The 24,505-nt window shown below is 38.5% G+C and overlaps 1 protein-coding gene across 1 annotated transcript in view; it reads right to left on the minus strand.

Annotated features, from left to right (window-relative positions):
- Positions 1-853: 853 nt before the first annotated feature.
- LOC126237037 (signal recognition particle 19 kDa protein) overlaps positions 854-24,505 on the minus strand; it is an 81,416-nt gene continuing 57,764 nt past the window's right edge. Inside the window, exons 3-4 of the mRNA XM_049946798.1 lie at positions 13,533-13,713; positions 854-1,064 (exon numbers count right to left, since the gene is read on the minus strand). Coding sequence (XP_049802755.1) covers positions 931-1,064; positions 13,533-13,713 — 315 coding nt within the window. The 3' untranslated portion in view covers positions 854-930. The remainder of the gene's footprint in view (positions 1,065-13,532; positions 13,714-24,505) is intronic.

Genomic DNA, 24,505 nt, shown 5'->3' on the forward strand with positions numbered 1-24,505 from the left:
GAGGTGAGATGAAACTGTAATGATGAACTACATCCACAACAAAATTATAAACAAACACCATTTATGTTATCAAATAAGCTAGCTCCACAAATAGTGCAAAAAACAAAAGCAAAGAGAAATAAGTAAAATAAACACAGAGGAATTACAAAGTACTGGGCATATTAATGTTGTCATGATGTGTTATCATCTATTATGTGATCTGTGTAACTTTACAAAAAAAAATTTAATTATTATATGTACCAGCTATTTAATAAGGTACTAAATGAAAGCAATGTGCACTAAACGCCAATAAAAAATAAAAATAAAATACTAAACACCACTAGTAAACTATTATGAAGGTTAAATTTCTTTAAGTTTATGAATTGTGTTTATTTGAACATCAAGTATCGGAAAGCAGTGTCATAAAAAGAGTCCGCTCCAGATCTTCAGTGCATAGCGATTGTGATGTGAACGAAACAATAAGAGACTGGAGAGCTGCTGAAATATGCAGGATGCCTACAGTCCTCACTGGACAAGTCAATGTTATGATGAAGTGTGTTAAAAGCAGTCCTTTCAGTAATGTTTTCAAGTATGCACCACAATTTTCTATTTTGCTTCAAATCACTTAAAAGGGAAGTTAACAGAGGGCTTACTAAAAAAATGCCAACAAAGGCTTCTGACACATTTCTGAAAATTCATTCATTCTATTAGGATATCATAAAATTAGTAATGTAGTAATCTTCAATGTTCTGATAGTGTTATATTATTGTACACTTTCTTTAGCGTCTCTATAACATTACCTCCAAACGAGCACAGGAATTTTAAACAAGTTATACTATATATTTGTAAACACATATAACATTAAAATAAAAGCTATAATATATTAATTTTTATTTGTGTAGCCATAATATTAATTTATACAGCTGTAGAAAACATACAGGATGTGAAACATTATCTTCTTCCCTTTGATTTCTTTTTTGCACCACCAGAAGACTGTGCCTGATTTGTATCAGCAGCAGACTGTTTCCCAGAGCGTGATTTCAATTTTGGAATCATCTGTCCCAAGTAGAGCATGATAGAGTCTCCTAAAAAAATAAATAAAATTGTATGAGTCTAGTTCTTCTGTCTGATAAGAACGTATAACAAAAGGTGAAAAATAATTTCAAACCATTCTTCTTAATAAACTAAAAATTATTCCGCTATCTTAACAAGAGATCAGTGAAGTTATTTTGTCTATTCACACAAGAGAACTGGACAGGAAATGCTGGGGAGGTACAGAACGTCTGTAAACTGAAAAGCAAGCAGTGCTTTTGGTGGGGGAAGTTGTATTTCACAAAAGAACTTTACAATTGCCAATAATGATAACTAAGAACAATTTCTCCTCCAGCAGTGTTGAATAGTGTGCAGAGAATTACATAGATTCTGTCCATGTGTGTTTCTTGCATTAGTACTGTTAGTAACACAATCTGTACTCCACGTACTGTTAATGCATTTTATGGAAAATAAACACCCCTGTGCAAGTCTGCACACTGCATTACCAGCAATTCGTAAGGCGAGTCATGCTGGATCAGTATAACATTATGAAGCATCCTGTAGTTGCTCCTTGAGGTGTAGTACGGTAGACAGAGGGGGCAATTGTCTGCTCACTCTTCTGTTTGCAGACCTAGGAAAGAGGGAAGTGCATGACCACGATTTGGCACCCTACCTTCCCTCAATGTTCTACCTTTCACCTCCTCTCCAGCCTATTACACCCATTTTTCATAGGAAATTTAATATAGTTAATGTTTTACTGAGAAACATTTTTGCTAAAAATTGCAGTTTTCAATTTATTCACGAAAATGTAAAACGTGACATTTAAATGCCCCACTCCCACGCTCACACTCCTACTACCGTACAAAAATTTGCTACTACACAATTTTTTTCCTCCTAATTTTTCTTCATTGACTGGACTAATATCTGCCCCACTGTCAGTATCACTCTTCCCAAGGTGGTATTCTCCTGCTCACAGAAGTTATGCAATTTCATCATACATCCCTATCCCACTTCTGTTTCTAATATCCTACCTCATCGATCATGTCCCTACGAAAACGGTCCCATATAGCTGCCCACCACACATGCTAAAGTCCTGTGATTGACATCTTCTGTCCCATCAGAAAAAGGGCAGTCTATGAAAGCATACACATCATTCACCCACATTTAATGAGTGGACACTTTTTGATTATGGTCAGCTGGTAACTGGATCATACAATTGCTCAGCACACTGTTCAACATAATGGTTACAATATATATAAATAATCTAGTGGATAAATCTTCACAGTTGGTGAAGGGGCTGACAGCTGATGAAGTACACTAAGAAATGTAATGGATGCACATAAACAGGTTGGTTGGTTGGTTGGTTTGTTTGGGGAAGGAGACCAGACAGCGTGGTCATCGGTCTCATAGGATTAGGGAAAGATTGGGAAGGAAGGCGGCCGTGCCCTTTCAGAGGAACCATCCCGGCATTTGCCTGGAGTGATTTAGGGAAATCACGGAAAACCTAAATCAGGATGGCCGGACGCGGGATTGAACCGTCGTCCTCCCGAATGCGAGTCCAGTGTCTAACCACTGCGCCACCCCGCGCGGTCTCATAAACAGGAAAAGGGATCCATTCCTCTTTGATTATAATGTTCGCGATAAATTGCTGACTTGATGACAAATGTGAAATACAAGTACCTAGGAGTAACTGTCCAGAGTGACTGCATAAAAGTAGTTTAAAAGCGAATGCTAGGCTGAGATTAAATGGACAAATCATAAGCACAATTTATCAACAAAAGAAGTGGCTTACAAAAAATACCTTTGACTAATTATTGTGAATTGTTCATGGAAAGCCTTAGCAGAACAATGTGTTTCAGCACAGGATCGTTTTGTAAGTATGAGCGCATTATGGAGATGCTCAATAATCTCAGTGACAGACACTGAAACAAATGTGTTGTGCATCATGGAAACATTTACTGTTGAAATTCTAATCATGTACTTTCCATGAAGAGTGAGGCAACATATTATTTCTATCCATATATGTCTAACAAAACAATGATGATGAGAAAAATCAGATAAATTTGAACTCGTGCACAGGCTTATCAAGTCATTCTTCCTGTGGTGCACCACTTACAAATGGAAGAGGATAGGAGGGAAATGATAGCAGTACGAGATGTATCCTCTGCTACACACTGGAAAATGGCTTATGGAGTATACATACAGATGTGGTTGTCTTAAAATTTTCATTCCTACTTCAGGACATTAATGCCTACTGCAGCACTTGATAGTCTTTTGTGCTGACTGTGAAAACCTTGGTGCTTGCAGGCAATTACAATACTTTTGCTCCACAAAACAATGGGCATCTGCAAAACTGATCTAACATTGTGAAACTTCACAGTCAGATAGCAAGTGGTGTTAACTCTATAACATCATCACTTCCTATGTATCTCTCCACTTCATACTGCACAACTTTCTTGCACATTAGATAACAATCCACATCTCCTCATCCCAGCTCATTATCACTTTTTGCAGACTGTAACAATGTGACATCTAAAATTTTCATGTTTGTTCTCTAGTTCCAGTGATCACTGTCTGTCTATAGGTTATGGTTTGGCCTAAGGGTGGAATAAAATCTAACAATTGCACACTTTTTAAATAACATCCTCTGTTTTTTCCCACAAGCAGAATCTCTGTGTTGTTAAGTGATTCGCAATTGTCACTGAGTTCAAAAGATATGAGGAATAATGAATGTGCGATGCTATTGTAACCTATTATAATTAAAGATTTTGAATTTCTTAGAAAATAAGCCTAACTATATTTTAAGTTCTCTAGATCAACTTGTTTACTTTTGGCTATGGCTAATTAATTTTGATAAAAACAATCCTTCTGATGCTTGACTTCATCATTGCACTTGGGAAATTACTAGTTCTGGTGTCTTCAGTTCCAATAACTGTTCAGTGATACCATCAGTCAGCTACATGGATTTTCACAGTTGTCAAGAAATACTATTTCACAATCATCATGAATTTTGTCACAAAATTGCCAAGATAAGCTTTCCATGATGACTCAACTCATTCTGACACTACTTTTATCATTCACCTGACATATTCTTGATTTCTGTCAGTTCTATAAAAAAATGTTTCTCACCACCTGCCAAACCTAATGCTGTGTGATTTACAGGCAATACCCTCAATCTGGAGGACAGTATGTGTAGTAGTTAATGGATCTCTAATACTTCACATTTCAGTGAGAGGTCTACTTTCAGAGCAAAGGGTTGTAGGCTGGCAATTTTTATTATTTATTTGTATCAACAAATATTATAAACTGATTTATTAATCATAATATAGTATTTACAATATAAGGAAAAGGATTGATTGATAACATGTTGAAGTTGCGGACAGGTACAATGAAAAGACTGTAACACATTTAGCTTTCAACCAAAGCCTACTTCAGAAAAGGAAACACACACACACACACACACACACACACACACACATTCATTTACATGAGCAAGCGCATCTACGTGGCACTAAAGCAGCACCCTGGAAGGGGTGGGGAAGGTGAAGGTATAGCAGAGTACCAACGGGGTGAGAGAAGAGTGCTCTTGGCTGAGAGTGCAGGGACTAGATGGAGGCATGACAAGACTGCAGGTGCAGCATCCGGAGATTGTGGAGCGGGGAGTCAGGGAGAGGGGGGAGAAGGAGGGGGTGCAGCAAAAAAGGAAAGGATATACTAACATAGAGGAAGAAAGTATCAGCCTTCATACAGCCTTCTAACCTAACCTACTGTTATATATGTTTTGTGACATCACATCCTTTAGACTGCTGCGGAGAGTGCCGCCTTTAAATACATTCTGTGTCGATCCCAAAGGTCACTTGAGAGTGTGTTATGATTCGGTAGGTCACATAGATTTCCACTGCTTTTACTTTTGTGAACACCAACCAAATTTAGATTGGCAACAATATGTAAACATGCTGGATGACAGTCATATAAGAAATGTTTTATTTATCAGAAGTTACCTTACATATAGTGTTAGAGCCTGTCAGCACAAGTGAACTTCACGGCCAGAGACCTGGAATCAACTGCAGCTATCAGTGTCATCATATTTCACTGATAAGTTGAATTTGCGGAGTACTGGTGCTATATTGAGTAGGGGATACAATTTATTAATTGATTTCAAGCCTAGGGAATACCATAAAGTCTAGTTTGTGACATGACTTCGATTTCTTATGACTTCCTTTTGTAGAAGTTTGTTCCAATTACTGTGGAAATTTGTCTGTAAAAAATAGTCACTCCCCTTGGAATTAGAAATAGCACACCTTGTTCTAGCATTTCTTATATTCATATAATGCTTTCTGAATAAATATCACTCTTTTGATGTATTGTATGTAATTTCTCTCTTATGTTCTCAATATATCAAAAACTTTTGGTTGTAATCTTCCCTAACCAACTACTATCAGTACCCACTGATCTTCACACTCTGCAACCATGTTACTGTTCTATTTATTGTTAATAAAGAACTTCTTTTACTTCATTTTTGCATTGATTCCATCTACTCTTATTTATTCGCCATTACACTACGCTTTTCTCTCAACTCAACAACTAATTGTTTTCAGAATCCAAAATTCCAACACTGGTTTTTCACTTTTCATTTACCTGTGGAAAAAATTCTCTTGTTGCTTGAGTCTTATTAACAAATATATCAAAAGACATTCTTTACTTACTTTGTAGTTGGTCAAAATTCAATACCACTTTTTTCAATTGTTAAAAAATACACTGACTTGGCAATGAAAAATGTAACACACCTTTTGGTAGTTCTTTCACAAAGTATAACAAATATTGCAAGAGAAGAAAAACATCTAAAAAATAAATAAATAAAATAAATGAAGCCAATAATAATGTCAGGAAAAATTCTTGGACATATTAAAAACAATCATTTTATGACAACAGTAACTGTAACAAACAAAGGAAAAGTCTGTGTGCACTGCTGCGCCCCCCCCCCCTCCCCACACACACACACACACACACACACACAGACAGAGAGAGAGATAGAGATATTTGCAAGAACAAATGAAGAAGTCAAAAGATGAAATATGAGAGCCAGCTGAAAAATAATGCCTCCAAATTTCTCATTACAATCCCAATACCAGTCGTACATCAGTACACATGCGAAAGCACATGCTACCTATTATGTTCGAAAATGCTGCACATAAAAAGGGATTGGATTGTTCCAGGGCTCATACCTTAGGTTCTGTTGTGATATAAAGGTGGGATCAAGTGTTTTGGTCAGCCCTTAGGCTACGGACTATCTGGGAACTCAACAGAAGAATCATCCTAGTGTCACTATCCAACAGTACTGGACCAAAGTACGTAGATTACACACTTCCTCCTGCTTAGGCAAATGTAGCAAATCAGTTGATTCTTTTTGCATTTGACGTGGTCTAAGGTGGGGCATAAGGGGCTTGTGGAAGCACCATTAATTCATGGGCAGATCCTTAGAAAATCCCAAAAAAGATTTTTTTTTACCATTTTTGTACCAAAACTGAGCCGTGCATTCCTAGACACCCATACACAAATCGCTGAAACTTTTATGATATATTTCTAAGATCCCGAACTTGAACAACCTTGAAAATATTCTTGATATCTTTATCTGTTTCCAGTATACAGAGGTTCAAAGTTATTAGCTAATGGGCAGTTCCTCAGAGACACCCCCCCCCCTCCCCCCTCCAAAAAAAAAAAATTTTTTTTACCAATTTTTCATACCAAAACCACGGCCCAGATTCCAGAAAGCCTATACACAGTAAATGACTGAAATTTTTACAACGTATTGCAAAGGTCCCAATCCAGAACAACCTCGAAAATTTTATTGACGTTGTTATCAATTTCTTAGAAACAAAGTTTAAAAGTTACCTTACATGTACGTGTAAAATATGCACAAATTCAAGTGTGCAGCAAAATCTAAAGAATAAATAACCACAGCAAATCGCTCAAATTTTAACATTATACTGTCTATTGCTATGCATGTATCTAGAAGTGTCATCTTCCCATTTTCAAAACTCTTTACTCGTTATTGAGAAACACCCCAAAAATATGTTTTTTTGGGTACCAAAACCGAGCCACGGATTCCAAGATGGCTATGCACAGTAAATGGTTGTAAATTTTATGATATATTCCTAAGGCCTCGATCTCGAACAACCTGGAAGATTTTCTTGATATTTTTATCCTTGTTTGAGATACAGAGGTTCAAAGTTACCCTACTTGTACACACAAAATTTGGTATGAACCAAAAATATAGTTTATAAAATGACACAGCACAGAGAAATATGCCGTAAAATGTTTCCATTATCATCCAGAGGGTTCAGGGAACTCAATGTTGCAATACAAAATAATATGCAAGATTTTTGTGCACATAAAATCTGGTCTGAGTAGTTTTGCATTATTTCAATATTGCATAAGTAAACTTTCAAAATTTTATTGATTTGTAAAGTTCTTTTCACATGAGTGACATGCCCTGTTGTGGCAGGGAAAAGAAGGGAACCAGCAGAAAAATGCTCATATTGAAGCACAAAAAAGGCGAATGTGTTCGTGTTTTAAACACTCTTGACTAAAAAGTGCAGTACCAGCTGCTCATTCTACCTTCTTCAGCACTTATTTTTTAAAAATTTTAGCATGTAAACATATTCGGAATTTTTTATGCTCAGAAAGGAGGAGACAGTGGCAGTGGCAAAGAGATGTAGAACTGGATGACAGTAGGCACTATTTGTGATATAAAAAAGCGAAGAAGACAATGGCAGTGTGAGGGAAAGAGAGGGCAGTGGCAATGGAACATAGCTGACAGTGACTGAACAGTGCTAGGGAAACCGTGATGGAGACAGTGCCAGTGGGAGAGGGATAAAGAGAAGGAGAAAGTGGAGGTGGGCGAGAGCCACTGACAATGACAGACAGACCCTATGACAGCGAGGAAGAGAGAGATAGTGACAGCAGCAGTGGGAAGGAATGAATGAAATAGCAATAAGAGGGAACAAGAGGAGACAGTGACAGTGAGAGGAGACAGCAGTAGTAGGACAGAAAAAAGAAGATTGTGGGTGTGAGACGTTAGACGGTGACAGAGAGATACAAAGAGATAATGACAATGAGTTGGGCTGAATGAGTGAGTGAGAATGGGCAAGTGAGAGTGGATGGATACGAGTGACTTACAACAATAAACTAATGGGTGTGAGCAAGTTACATTAGGGGAGCTTGTGGGAGTGAGAGGTGACTTGCAAATTAAGAGTGCAAATATGTTTGCATCCCGAAATCTTTTGGAAAATTTTTAAAGGTGCTGAGGAAGGTTGAGGGTCGAGTGAGGCAGCTGGTACCCCTCTTTTCAGTCAGAGTCTTTAAAACTGGAGCATATTTGCCCTTTTTGTGCTCTGATATGAGCATTGTTCTGCTGGTCATATATATCACGCATTTTACTCGGTCGACTTTGCTGTTTTGCTGACGCAAGTTACATTCCTCTGCCACTAGAACGTTCTTAATTGTAGCGTGTAACATGATGGTGTGTAATGTAACTATGTTGGTGTGTGAGGAAAGTATGCTGTAATCAAGCCTCTAACTTTCAACAAATGGAGTACTCTTCCCTCAGCACAACAATTCCAAACCATACATGAGGGCTGTGACATCTGTAAGAATCAAATACCTTGGGTTTACTGTCATCAATCATCCTCCACGCAGTCTCAACTGGCCCCAACCGATTTTCATCTGTTTCCAAAACTTTAAGAGTGTCTTTGTGGACTTCACATTCATAGTGAGGGGGTGATGGTGTCAATAAACTGGTCTCTTGTTGGGAGAAATGTGTATGTCACCAGGGTGATTATGTTGGGAAATAAATATGCAGACATGAAGAATAAATATGTAGAATGTTAATAAAGTTTGTTTTATTTAAAAAGCTTTATGGGTTTTCACACAAAAAATTTGGAGGCATTAATTTTCAGTACACCCTTGTACATAAAGTGAGTCACAATGACTGCTCTGTCTTTTTACCAGCACAACTTTAAGAACAACAACAAATACTTTCCTGCTTAATGGCTGCCATGTATAGCAAAAGACTGTTATTGCAGTCTTCCAGCACAGTTAACTACTAGCCAATAGGTCCTTGGGTTGAGACTTCATTTGAAGTTATTATGTTCACATATTATTTTTGAAAATGTTGTTGTAACTTTTGACACATGTTAAAAATACTGCCAGGAGAAAGAAGAGACGACTTGCAGACAAGAATTCATCTTCCGTTATTTTGTTTGACCAACAGTGTAGTATACAATTAAAGGCAGTCTTTTGTTTAGAGGAAAAGCTTCAGTGGCCGGTACAGTCAGCCACGCACAGATGACAGAGAAGGCATGTGAGAAATTAGCATAAAAGTAAAAGTATGTCACATTCATTCAGCTTTATTCACCAAGTAGTTCTACTCAGTCAAACCTGGAGGAAGTACAAATTCATTTACAACGAAAACTTTTTGTGCATCTTGTGACCAAGATGTTTCATTTAGACCAAACTTCTGTATGGTATCTTTATAATATGATCATTTTGCTTATGAATTATTTAGTTTTATGTTTTTCCTCCTAAGGGGACACTGCCTTAACATAGCAATATCCGTGTGGGTGAGGAGGTTTGCGTGCCCTGGATCTGGAGGGCTATGCCAGTGGTAGCTTAGCTATCAGAAGGGTAACCCAAGCCTATGCTAAGCCTATCCTTTTTCCTTATCATTCTCAATCAAAATTGTAGCGGGAAAAGGGCAACAGCTTGAGGGGTGGAAGAAGATGGCCAGTCATTTCAAAAGATCTGGCAAATCCCAATGGTCATCAAGGCGGAAAAACCTTCTCACAACAAAGTGGCATCTGTGCTCCAGTGGAGCGGCCACAAAAGGTGTCTGATCCCAGTGGGGTGGCCTGATTACATCCTCTGGGGCTAACCACCTCAGTTGTAACCACGCTGCTGCAAATGCAGTAGCCAAAGGTGAAACTTCGGCTTGTGAAGCAGTCTGAAGCATGTGATAATTACAAATATACCTCAGGGGGCTAACCCTTATTGACCGAGGTCAAAGCAAGCAGGCTATAAAATTCTGGGGAGCCTGCATCATGTGCGAAACGAAACTGCAAACCTACCAGTACCTCAAAATCCAATCTAAATTATGGACACAAAATCAGACCAAAACAGACTTTTAAAATGGGAACCATAAACATACAGACAATGATGAAGGTGGGCAAGCTAAAGCAAGTTCTTGACAGTATGAGATAACTTGGGACGGCATACTGGCACTAAAGGAAACAAGATTGACGGACGAAAGCACAATGGAAGCAGAGGGATATGTAATACTGAAAGGGAAACCCGGTGTTTGGGTGCCAAAGCAACCTTTTATGTTTGGCACAGCCTTTGTAGTAGATCGTAGATACCTGGATAGTATCAATGTGTAGAAGGGCACAAATGAGATACTGTCATATCTGACAGCAAAAATAGGAAACAAAACCTGTACAATAGGTTGCATATGCACATGCACCAACAAATGATAAGAACAAAAAAGATGAAGCAGGAATTGAACATTTTTGGTCCACTTTGGATAAGGTAGTGACAGATGTGGACAAAAGAGGTGTCTATTTTGCTAGGAGATTTTAATGTGCAAATAGGCATGGAAAGGAAGTTTAGAGGTCCTGTGGAACGTTATCCAGCCCACAAGAGAACAAACAAGAATTGTGAGAGGTTAGTGGACCTTTGTAGGTGACACAAGATGAGAATAATGACCACACATTACCAAACTAAGGCAAGCAAAAAAACAATGTCGGCCAACCCTGGAAACAGGATTGGGGAAAAACAGCTAGACCTTGTAGCAATCCGTGACAAGAATCACAGAGAGATTATCAACACGAAAGTGAGGAAAAATAGCAGGATGGAATCAGATTACTACCTTGTCGAAATAAAATGCAGATGGATACCCAACAGAGCAAGGAAACGTAGGACCATAAACACTCACAGAATCGACCTAGATCTTCTGAAAAAGCACAGAGCAGAGTATGTAAAGAGAATGATAGTTCAGAGTCATTGGAAGAGAGTGGGATATATGATGGAAGAAGAGGCAGTGCACCTGGCTACTAACAACAAGGAAAGGAAGCACGAGTGGTGGACAGCTGAATGTGAGAATGCAGTCAAGACCAGGAGGAAAGTATGGATGAAATGGCAATCATGTAAAAAGCAAGAAGACTAGTCGAACTTCCAGAATGCAAGAAAAATTGCTAGAGAAATAATCAGAAATGCTGACAGAAGTAGATGGAATGAGAAATTTGAAGAAGCAAACAAAGCCTTCAAGAAACACAAATCACAAATCTTTAGCAGAGAAATGAAGAGCAGAATTAAAGGCTTCAAGGCGAAAGAACCCTCCGTAATAGGACACGAAGGCACAATAAAAATTGGCAAGAAAGAGGTGTGGGAGGAAATGGCTAGGTATTTTAGTGATTTGCTGAATGCAGAAGCACCGACAGTAAAGTGGACACACTTATGCTCTAGGGACGAACGTCAGGATAGTCTAGACAAATGCACCCACCAGGGTAGAAGTAGCAGGGGCAATTAAAAACCTCAAAAACAACAAGGAATCAGGCAATGATGGTATCTGTGCTGAAAAGATCAAGTGGGTGGGTCTGAAATAGAAAGAAGTATGTACTGTATAATAATGGATATCTGAGAAATAAGAAAATATCCATAGACTGGAAAGAAGCCACTATAATACTACTACACAAGAACGGAGACAAGAAAGTAATGGATACCTATAGGGGCATCTTACTCTTGAACATAGGGCACAAGGTTTTGTCAAGAATCTTGCTAAACAGAGTGGCCGACAATAAGAGCTGTGTGGCTTTAAAAAAGGGAGGAACTGTACAGAACAGATATTTGGAACAAAAAGGGTAATAGAACACAGACACAGGAAAGGAAAAAAGATAATAGTGACATTTGTGGACTTCTAAAAGGCCTACGATTCAGCTGACAGAAGTACTCTGCTTGATGTGTTACAAGATAGAGGACTGGATGCTACAACACATGCAATAATAAAGGAAACATTAAGTGACACTACTGACAGGATCAGACATCGCAGTACACTGTCAGACAGCTTCGAAATAAAAACAGGAGTCCGGCATGTTGGCCTGTCACCAATTTTATTTAACCTAGTTTTGGACAAAGTAGTGAGACAGTGGAAACAACTAAACAGTAACATGAAGATCAAAGTGTGCAAACAGGGTACAAGGTCAAACATAATGCAACAGTGGACTGCCTGGCATTCGCAGATGACGTGGCACTCTTAAATGAGACAGAAGAAGAGGGAAAGACAGCACTAAAAATCTAGCCGAAACAGCAGAAAAGGTCAGATGGAAGATTGCATATAAGAAGACCAACACATTGAACACTCAGTCTGACTGGACGATTGATGGCCAAGTGGTTTTCGTTATTTGGGAGAGAAGATAATTGGTGGCAAACGGAGCAACAGTAGCACAGTAGACAGGGCACAGCTTTAGCAGAAGCTTCAGCATGTGGTGAAAACAACATATGGCAAGAAAGATGCCACAGAATGCCAAATTGTGACACTACACAGCAATTGTGAGAAATGCTGCTCTGCATGCATCAGAAATGATCACAGTCGGCAAGAGAGCTTGTATACAGTTAGAGGAGGAGGAGCGGAAAATTTTGAGATGCATATGGGGCACCAAAAAACATGGGGATATCTGGATACACAGAACACAACAGGAACTGTATGAAAATATTGAACCCATACCGAGTGAGATACAGAAGAGGAGGTTACGATTTGTTGGGCACATCATGAGGATGGATATGGAGAGGTTGCTTAAGAAGATACTGAATGCAACATGTCATACAGGAAACAACTGGGTGAAGGAAGTACGAGATGACTGAAAAGCTGTAGGAATAAAAGAAAGGAATCTGCAGGCAGTAGTACACGACAGGGAGAAGTGTAAAGGGTTGGTGGACGGTCACAGGTGGCCGGACATCAAAATCAAAGTTGTCTTAACAAAAGAATAAAGAAACAGAGGAAGGGAGAGTTTGAAGAGGTATTGGGAAGAAAGAAGATGTGCAAAACAAGCCACATGTGATCCTGAAGGGTCCTAACAAAGCTGAAGAAGAAGAGAAGTTTTATGTTTTTTCAACTTGTTGCTTGTGAGCTTCAATAAAGTAGTGATGACTGCAAATACTGGTTAATATGATAAGCGGCGAATAATTTTTTGATTCCTTCCAGCACTAACTGTATGTCATTACAAAGTGATAAGTCACCCTGTATAATAACAGACATAGTTGGCTGCTCAATTAGGAGACTGGAACTAGTAGTTACATTGTGATAGACATATTGAGTCAGAATAAGTGCTACAACAACTCTGCTGAAATTATACTTCACTTTTGTTTCTAGTGTATCTGGTTTAACGCAAATTTCATATGACTCCAGTCATTGTGGTTCACATATTATAAACTACATTTCTCAATGATTTTTCATCAATATTTTACTTTACTTGTTGGTAAGTCTGGATTAAATGGTGTTCCATCATCATTTTTAAGCTGCACTCTAATTCGGCCTCTGTACAGCATCTCTTTGCTTCGTTCTCGACAGTAGTATTTATTTTCCACTCCAATTTTTAAGCCCGCTGAAGAAAGTACATCTCGGATTTCTTGATGGGTTGGATTTTCAACAGCCTAGAACAAAAATTAAAGCACATAAGCAACCATTTGTATTTACAGGGTTATTACAAATGATTGAAGCGATTTCACAGCTCTACAATAACTTTATTATTTGCACACACATACAAAAACTCAAAAAGTTTTTTTAGGCATTCACAAATGTTCGATATGTGCCGCTTTAGTGATTCGGCAGACATCAAGCCGATAATGAAGTTCCTCCCACACTCGGCGCAGCATGTCCCCATCAATGAGTTCGAAAGCATCGTTGATGCGAGCTCGCAGTTCTGGCACGTTCCTTGGTAGAGGAGGTTTAAACACTGAACCTTTCACATAACCCCACAGAAAGAAATCGCATGGGGTTAAGTCGGGAGAGCGTGGAGGCCATGACATGAATTGCTGATCATGATCTCCACCACGACCGATCCATCGGTTTTCCAATCTCCTGTTTAAGAAATGCCGAACATCATGATGGAAGTGCGGTGGAGCACCATCCTGTTGAAAGATGAAGTCGGCGCTGTCGGTCTCCAGTTGTGGCATGAGCCAATTTTCCAGCATGTCCAGATACACGTGTCCTCTAACGTTTTTTTCGCAGAAGAAAAATGGACCGTAAACTTTAAACCGTGAGATTGCACAAAACACGTTAACTTTTGGTGGATTGCGAATTTGCTGCACGAATGCGTGAGGATTCTCTACCGCCCAGATTCGCACATTGTGTCTGTTCACTTCACCATTAAGAAAAAATGTTGCTTCATCACTGAAAACAAGTTTCGCACTGAACGCATCCTCTTCCATGAGCTGTTGTAACCGCGCCGAAAATTCCAAGCGTTTGACTTTGTCATCGGGTGTCAGGGCTTGTAGCAATTGTAAACGGTAAGGCTTCTGCTTTAGCCTTTTCCATAAGATTTTCCAAACCGTCGGCTGTGGTACGTTTAGCTCCCTGCTTGCTTTATTCGTCGATTTCCGCGGGCTACGCGTGAAACTTGCCCGCACGCGTTCAACCGTTTCTTCGCTCACTGCAGGCCGACCCGTTGATTTACCCTTACAGAGGCATCCAGAAGCTTTAAACTGCGCATACCATCGCCGAATGGAGTTAGCAGTTGGTGGATCTTTGTTGAACTTGGTCCTGAAGTGTCGTTGCACTGTTATGACTGACTGCTGTGAGTGCATTTCAAGCACGACATACGCTTTCTCGGCTCCTGTCGCCATTTTGTCTCACTGCGCTCTCGAGCGCTCTGGCGGCAGAAACCTGAACTGCGGCTTCAGCCGAACAAAACTTTATGAGTTTTTCTACGTATCTGTAGTGTGTCATGACCATATGTCAATGAATGGAGCTACAGTGAATTTATGAAATCGCTTCAATCATTTGTAATAACCCTGTATATGATTTTCTGTCATGGCTATTCTACTCTGCACTTGGTTAATTGCTATTTACAAAAAATCTTGGTATGAATAAATGACTGAAAGAGACACCACTAGAAACTACCCAAACTAATCACACAATAAAAAAAAAGACATATCGTCATATAAAACACCTTCAAACCATGTGCGTAGTGTATATGGACAGTTAGAACATATATATTTTAATAGCTGAATGACATGTTTAAGGCTGACAACAATACTCTAGGCAAAGTCGGAAGGGAAACCTCTGCATTACCCAATGTTCAGATAAATGATTTTTGTTGTGACTTGTATCTGTTACAAGAGTGTAGCGGATGGTACATTTCTCTTTCTTTTATTCCCCCCCCCCTTTTTTTTCACTGCAAAAATTGCATTATGGAGATACCTCCAGTACTGTTCAGAACAAGTGAGCTGGAAATTTGCCATAGATTTAAGCCCAAGTGCACAACAGTTGATATGAACCACTTGTTTCTATCCAATTAGTAAACAAGGAATATAATTCAATTACAGGTTGCAACCTGCCGTAACGCAATCCTTTTGAGACCTTGGTCCAATCCTATAGTGTCCGTGTGTTATATTTGTCACTTTTTCATTGATTAAGCTCAACCTGGTAAACAAGTCTATAAGCAGAATTTTACCTAATTAATTTTTCATTTCACCAAGCTCTCATTTGTGTCTTTATGAAAAATTCCACTGCACCCTTGAATCCACAACAAATTGTTAGTACACCTGCTGGTTTATTTGTAGTGACTTCTTTAATAAAGTATATAAGTATATGTGCCACACTTTTGTTACTGTTTGATTTTCTGAGGCTTTTCACTGCACTTAGGAAGTTGGTTAGTAGTATGCAAGATCTACAGTATTTTACTGCTTTCCTAACAGTGATGGCTTCCACGTACGCTTGATAATTTTCTGTAGTATTGTGCATCCTACTGAGTTGTCACTGCCTGCCTTTGCTTGATCTGTATAAATCTTTGGTGAATTCAGAAAGGTGGAACTGAGCAAAATGTTGATTTCAGTCTTCAAGTTTGGACAAATCTTTACATAGTAGGATGTTACTGAAGGTTAGTACATTTTCATTTCAGTAGCTGATTGGCCCAAGAAATTCTGGTATGGTTTCATATTTTATTTTCATGCCAAGTTCAACATTGAAGGAATTTCATAATCAGTGGCTCTCTTCCATTTCTAGTGAAGTAGGTACTTTTTTTGTGTTTGCCCAATACTTCATTAATCTGTTAATTAAAAAGTGTCCTATCTGTGAGATTCATTTTAATGTGCATTTATTCACAAATTTCCTCAACAAAGACAGCCTTCATAGGTGTGAATAGCATGGCTCCAGTGCATATTTCAATACAGCAATAGTGAAGTCTGTTTAGTTCAGATGTCGAATTTCTTGCCCCATCGTGGTAAAATACACAGCCATAACCCAACACTGATCTCATGGGTCTTATAAAAGCTGAGCAGAGTTTTTAGGTGAGTTCTGCATCGTATATTGACCACACATTTCAATGCATTCCTCTTTGTTTCTATCTTAGAAGAAACCAGTAAACCCCACCCTTTGACTCCATAAAGAATTGAACTCCCACATATAACACAGTTTCAAATGTCTGAGTGCAAATGAGTTAACATGTTAAATTTGATGGTAAGCATGAGAAAGTTTTGAAAAGGTTTAAAATTACATTTTAATGTTTGTTGGAAGTCACTAAGTCCTCTCATTATTAAATACTGGATGAGACTATTCGTGAAATCTTCTCGGGTGATCAGCCGAGTAAAGGCGTCGTCTTCTCGCAACGTTTCGAAGGGTTTCGTACCCATCATCTTCAAGCGAAGATGATGGGTACGAAACCCTTCGAAACGTTGCGAGAAGACGACGCCTTTACTCGGCTGATCACCCGAGAAGATTTCACGAATGGAATACGCCGAGAAAGTCTCAAATCACATGGATGAGACTAGTTTGGATAATGTGTGTTCCATTTGAATGAAAGCTAGTTTTTCACACATCTCAATCTTTATGACATCATATCTCCTGAACTGTGTCACACAATGACATCATTTTGAAGATACATTCAGTGATATATGCAGGTATGGTCTGCAAAATGTGCTGCAAATGGAGTCAGTAGTAAAGAAGTAATAAATTTAAACATCATGTGTGACGTCAAAATTTTACTACATCAACAGCGAAATTGCAGTAAGCAATAAACTTGTTTCCTTTCATTAATTTGTGGTGGGTGTCATCGAGCAAAAAGAAAAGGTTTGAAATGATGTTCCTCACATAAAACTATAGATAATTTTTTCATTGTTTTCTTCAGGCTTATCCCTTTTTGGCCAAATACGAAGATTTGATATGTCATGATTAATAATTTCTTTTACTGTTTCAGTGGAATAAGGTGTTGAGTACAGCGAAGATCAGTGATCTGCAGGGTAGTTACTCTTGGGGAGAAACGTTTATCAAGGTATTTGGTGTACACTATATACAGTTGGCTATCCAAGGACTGATCGTGATTTCCATTGTACTTCAGATAGATTTTTCTTTCTGAAGCAAAGATTTGAGTTCACACATAAGTTTATGCTCTCTTCTGCATATAAAAGTATTGAATCAATGAAGATAGGTCTCAAAATATTATTATGGATTCCTTGTAAATGTAAACATCTAAGGATTGTCCTGAAAGTTTGATGACATATCTATCTCACTTATTTTACAGTTTGGTTTCAATAATCTTATGGTTCTGTCTAAAGAAAAATTCACTGGAGAAAACTACGAAAGTACAAGGAAACAGAAAGATTGCCCAGTACTTACTTTCAGGAGGTGAAATTCTATTACCTTCAACAGCCACACATTAAAAGTACGAAAAGTTATTCTAGTTTTCGTATGTAACTGAAAACTAGGTTAGTGTTTTGTATTTAATGTGTGTCTGTTGGCATTACTGGAGTTTCACCGCTCAAAAGTAACTATTGGCAATCATTTTGTTTCTGTGTAGTAGTATAATCTTACAATTTCTAACTCTCCTCTTGATTTCTCTAAATCAACAGGCATTATCTTAAAAGGCAAAATGTGTAATGTGAGAGAAGAGAAATACACTAATACAGCAATATAACTCCAATTACTTAAACTTGTGAGCACATTCTATCTGTAAAAGAAAGGATAAAATGGAAATGATGGAGTAATTCCCCTTTTAAAAAATCTTGGCCCAACTGGTAGTTCTTTGTGTCTCTTGCTCAAGTTACAGTGAAGACAGTAAGGATCTGAGAGGTGAATGGGCACAGCAGCCCACGGATGTGCCTCGTGAAACATAAGTAACACCACTCCTCATTGCTAGGATTGTACGGAGGAATGCAGCAATTCCTCCTGTTGGTGGGCAAGAAGGAGATTGCTACAGTACGGGGGAAGACAGGTTGTGCTAGTGTGACATCAGCCCACACCTCTGTATGTGTTACCAAGGAAGAGGAGTTCAGCATGTGACATCATCATCCTCTGTACTGCTACTAGTGCAGGGGAAGTGGTGTGTGGGATGCAGCAATTAGGAAAGACAGGAAACAGATCTGGTATTAACAACACAATGTAATACCATTTTTGCTACTAGTACAGAACAATTACATGGACATTTCCTGTTTAATTTTTCTTTAACTAGTTTACCAGTGTTTGCAATATTTGTAATTTGAAGCCTGCATGTTAGGTTGTGATCTGACAGGGTGTTTCGGGATTTGGACTTTGATAATTTAATAAAAGGAAAGAATTGTTTGTTCACATATATAATATCCATGCACAAGGTGCATACAACCTCATAAATCCGGTTTGGGTAACATTTTTGTAGAAATCAGTCATATCTTCTTTGTGATTATATTTGTCCTTCAACAGACTACCAAATTGTAAATTTAAGTTTGCTTTGGTACCTGGTAGGAACATTGTTGGCCACTGAATATGGGTTTACAAAGAGCTGAAACTTAACAGGCAACATTTCTATGCTTTGAAACGCAAACTCAAACTGATCACGAAGATTTTGTAGGATTTTTTCAGATAGACTAATGTCTGCAGTAAGCACGTGTGATGGCTTTGGAAAATGCACAGCATTTTCAGCCAGCATTTGATTTGTCCACAGATCCAGTGCCGTTTTGGAGCCTTTGATCCTATAATACATATCTGTTTTGATAATGCCCTTGCCTTGGGGTGAGGTGTTTAAATCATTCAAGTGAGGTGTTAAATCAGCATGGCTAGTTAAATCACAAGTCCAGGTTTTTTCCTTGCAACTTAGGAACAGGATGATTTTGATTAGACATAAGCAATGCTATTTTGACTTCTAACTCAAAGAATCGATCTAACACATTACCCCTACTCCACTAGTGCACATTACAGTGACACGGGAGATCACCATACTGACCACCACTTTCTTCAAGAAAAGTTTTAAACTGCTTATGTCTCAGGTTGCTTGACTGGATGAAATTTGTACCATGGTATCCATAATCTGCTACCGAGCGCCACAGGTTTCAAATCCGCACCAGATGACATGGAACTCAATGACCACTAGAGGTCTCTGGAGCAGTAACACCGTAGGCCGTGGCTGTGCACACTCCTGGGCCCGAGTCTACTGTAAGGGCGCCACTATAGAGCACGTGGTCCCAGCGGCCAATTGTGTATTTAGGTAGCTGCCTCTCACTCAGCAAGTCATTCTAGTATTTGCATTGAGTCGGTTGATATCTCACTTACAGACATCGTGTTTCCATTGTGTGTGCTGGTTTGTTTGCGGGTCACTCCCATTCGGTCCCGCTGCGTTTTCGTTAGCGGCAACCCCACAACCATTCCTGTCGCGATTACAAAACATAACATTTTTAACTTTAATGTACTTTGCACAAAGATTCTTTTGATGTAGAATGCAGTGGATTCCAAGGAGATCATGTGTTGTGCCAAGAACACGTTTTATATGTTCTTTCATCTGTGTTATAAATCCAACATTGACTCCCAGCAACGACGGTGCCCCATCTGTTGCAACAGAAACGAGCATATTCCAACTCAGGTTTAGATTAGATTCGATTAGTACTTGTTCCACAGATCATGGATACGACACTTCGTAATGATGTGGAACGTGTCAGGTTAATAACAGGTGTCTATACAAGATATTACATTACACAAAATATTACATAACACTTAATATTTTTAATTTTTTTTATTTTTATTTATTTATTTATTTTGTGGGGTTTGGGGAAATTACCCACTTGCTATATCCACAAATTCATCTAATGAGTAGGAGATGCCATTAAGAAATTCTTTTATTTCCTTTTAAATGCTATATGGTTATCTGTCAGACTTTTGATGCTATTAGGTAAGTGACCAAAGACTTTTGTGGCAGCATAATTTACCCCCTTCTGAGCCAAAGTTAGATTTAACCTTGAGTAGTGAAGATCATCCTTTCTCCTAGTGTTGTAGCCATGTACACTGCTATTACTTTTGAATTCGTTCGGATTGTTAATAACAAATTTCATAAGTGAATATATATGTTGTGAGGCTAGCTCTTTAAATAAGTGTCTGCAGGATGATCTTGGATGAGCTCCAGCAATCATTCTGATTACATGCTTTTGTGCAATGAACACTCTTTTACTCAATGATGAGTTACCCCAGAATATGATGCCATACAAAAGCAGAGAATGAAAATAGGTGTGGTAAGCTAATTTACTGAGATGTATATCACCAAAATTTGCAATGCCCCTAATAGCATAAGTAGCTGAACTCAAACTTTTCAACAAATCCTCAGTGTGTTTTTTCCAGTTCAACCCCTCATCAATGCACATGCCTAGAAATTTTGAATACTCTACCTTAGCTACCGATTTCTGATCGAAGTCTATATTTATTAATGGTGTCATTCCATTTATTGTGTGGAACTGTATATACTGTGTTTTGTCAAAGTTTAATGAGAGCCCATTTGCAGAGAACCACTTAATGATTTTCTGAAAAACATCCGTTTACAATTTCACCAGGTAATTCATGTCTGTTGGGTGTGATAGCTATACTTGTATCATAGGAAAAAAAGTACCAGCTTTGCATCTTCGTGAATACAGAATGGCAAGTCATTAATATATATTAAGAACAGCAGAGGACCCAAGACCAAACCTTGCGGCACCCCATTCTTGATTGTTGCCCAGTTTGAGAAATCACCAGTTTTTTGCATATTATGTGAACTGCTTATTTCAACTTTCTGCACTCTTCCAGTTAGGTATGATTTAAACCATTTGAGCACTGTCCCATTCATACCACAGTTCTTGAGCTTACCTAAAAGTATTCCATGATTTACACAATCAAAAGCCTTTGATAAATCACAAAAAATCCCAACGGGTGACTTCTGGTTACTCAGAGCATTTAATATTTCATTAGTGAAAGTATATATAGCATTTTCCATTGAAAAACCCTTCTGTAAACCAAACTGACATTTTGTTCAAACTTTATTTTTACAAAGGTGTGAAGCTACTCTACAATACATTACTTTTTCAAGAATTTTGGATAAGCTAGTCGGAAGAGAGATTGGGTGGTAGTTGTTGACATCAGACATATCCCCTTTTTTATGCAGTGTTTTAACAATGGCAGACTTCAGTCTATCTGGGAAAATACCCTGCTTCAGAGAGCTATTGCATATGTGGCTAAGAATCCTACTTATTTCTTGGGAACAAGCTTTTATTACCCTGCTGGAAATGCCATCAATCCCATGTGAGCTTTTATTCTTGAGAGAGTTTATTATCTTCCTAATTTCAGAAGGAGCGGTGGATGGCATTTCAATTGTATCAAATGGTGTGGGTAAGGTCTCTTCCATTAAGTGCCTTGCTTCTTCTAATGAACATTTAGATCCTATTTTCTCTACAACATTTAAGAAATGATTATTCCAAATGTTTTCGACTTCCGGCTTGTTGTTTATCAAGTTTCCATTCACTTGGATGCTGATGCCATCATCCTGTGCTCTTGGTTGCCCTGTCTCCCTTGTAATAATATTCCAAATTGTTTTGATTTTGTTATCAGAGGTATTAATCACATGCTTCTGGACTTTTTAATAACCTTTCTTAATGTAGCACAATAGTTTTTATAATATTTGGCTGTTTCTGGGTCATTACTCTTTCTTGTTGTTAGACACAGTTCCCTTTTGTGGTTACAAGATATTTTTATTCCTTTAGTAAGCCAAGGTTTTTTTGCATGGTTTCTTTTTTTATTTTTATTTTTTTTAATTGGCCTTTTGAGTGTGTACTCAATTTAGCCATCAGCAACACATAGTGACAATGTACACATAATTGAATAAACAAATACAGAAATGCATATTTACAAGAATAAAAAGCTTAACTGTTACAGTTTTGTACATAATGTTTTAAAAATTGAATTGAATTGGAAAATAATTAAAAGTGTCTTGGCTTACAGTTCACACCACTTCTGAAATATCTTCATCAGCAAGACATATTTATAATTTATGTACACCATTAAAACCTACAGATTGTAACCAGTACTCTTGATGAAGTTAACTAACACTTTATATAGACGAACGTCTTTAGTACACAAAAGAGAAGAAGCTGATTGAGGAAGATGGTATAATTAGATTTAACTACTTTCTTGGGGAAACAGTTTTCAAATTCTCTTACAAGTGTATCATGAAATAAGTTATATTTTAAATTAGCATCAAGTTCCTTGTACACCTCATCCCAGTCTAGCTGCTGAAGATTTTCTCTGAAATTTCTAATTGTTGAGTCATTAATTGAATGCACAACTTGGGAGGGTAGTTTTGAATTACTGAATGGAGCTATGTCATATACTGGAATTAGTTGAGCATCATGATCAGAAAGGCCATTCTCAACAGGACAAGAATTTATGTTTTTAAACCTATCTTGGTCTATAAAACTGTTATCTATCAATGTGCTGCTGTCCTTTACTACCCGAGTAGGAAAATTAATGACAGATGTCAAACTGAAAGAACTGAGCAAGACTTACAGATCATTCTTCCTATTACACTCTTTCAGTGAATCAACACTGAAGTCCCCACAAATAATAATTCGCTTTCCCCTATCTGACAGATAGCACAACAAGGCATCCAAGTTTTCCAGGAATAAATGAAAGTTTCCTGAAGGGGACCTACATACTGTTACAATTATAAAAGAGCCCTCCTTCAGTTTAAGTTGACAGGCACATGCTTCTATATGTTGCTCTAGAGAAAACTTTTTTGTATCCAAGCTTTCTACACAGCGATAACTTTTGACACATATGGCAACTCCTCCTCTCACCTTATTCTCTCTACTCATATGTGCAGCTAGTTTATAACCACTGATATATACCTTTTCCATATCAGACACAATGTGATGCTCGAACAGGCATAGTATATCTATTACATTATAAGATTCAGTGTCATCTATACAAACCAGGAGCTCATCTACTTTACTCTTCAGTCCCGGGATATTTCGGTGAAAAATGGTAACATTACTTTTTACTTTACTTTTGTGAGAATCTACTCTCTTCTTTAATCCACCAATATTTTGGTTAAATACGGTAACATTATTATTTACTTTCCTGTTGTGAGAATTTTGTGAGTTTTGGACCTCTGTAGCACCTGCCTGCCTGAACTTCTCATTGGACACTGATATTAGTCTAAAAAAGAGGTACATCCATGAGTACTAGTGTCCCCCCTTATGAATTTCGCTAACAACCCTGCCAGTTTACCCTCCCCTTTCCTATTGAGGTGTAGGCCATGCCTTGTGAAATCCCCCCTATCAATAGCCTCGACAGGAACCAATCCAATGTCTGACAGAGTGGCCACCCTACGCAACTGATGCAACTCCATATTTACCCTCCTGACAGAGCGGTTCAATTGGGGCTGATCATGCCGCACAAAAGCAGGCACCAGCCCAACATTGATATGGGTTGTTGCCGAGGCTATTTTCACCAGGTCACACTCAATGTTGTAGACCTGATCCCTATCAACACTGTTTCCCACTCCACCCACTATAATCACATGATCCTGCTTTGTGAAACCCTTACACAAGGAACCTATATCCTCTACCACCTGGCTAAGACATGCACTTGGCTTGAAAAAGTTTGTGACCTGCTACCTGTCACCTAATTTTTCCTGCAAAATCTGGCCCACACCTCTTCCATGGCTGCTACCTAGCAACAGAACTTTCCTCTTACTTTCTACTTTTTTGAAACAGTTGGTTTCCTAGTGAGATTCTGTTGCATCTTAACTACATCTACTTCTACTGGAGCCTCTTCCTTACTTAACTGTGGTAGCAAGGCAAATCTATTGGTTGTGCCAATTGGGAAACTGTCAGACACTGTCCTCTTTCTGTGGCCCCTGTTCCCAGCTACCACTTCCCACCGCTGTTTACCGTCCTCCCCCAATAACCTCTTCAGTTTCTCCCTCGCTCTGTCCAAATCAGCCTGAAGGGCTCTAATTCG

This window comes from Schistocerca nitens, chromosome 2, assembly GCF_023898315.1.
Source record: "Schistocerca nitens isolate TAMUIC-IGC-003100 chromosome 2, iqSchNite1.1, whole genome shotgun sequence".
Lineage (NCBI taxonomy): Eukaryota > Metazoa > Arthropoda > Insecta > Orthoptera > Acrididae > Schistocerca > Schistocerca nitens.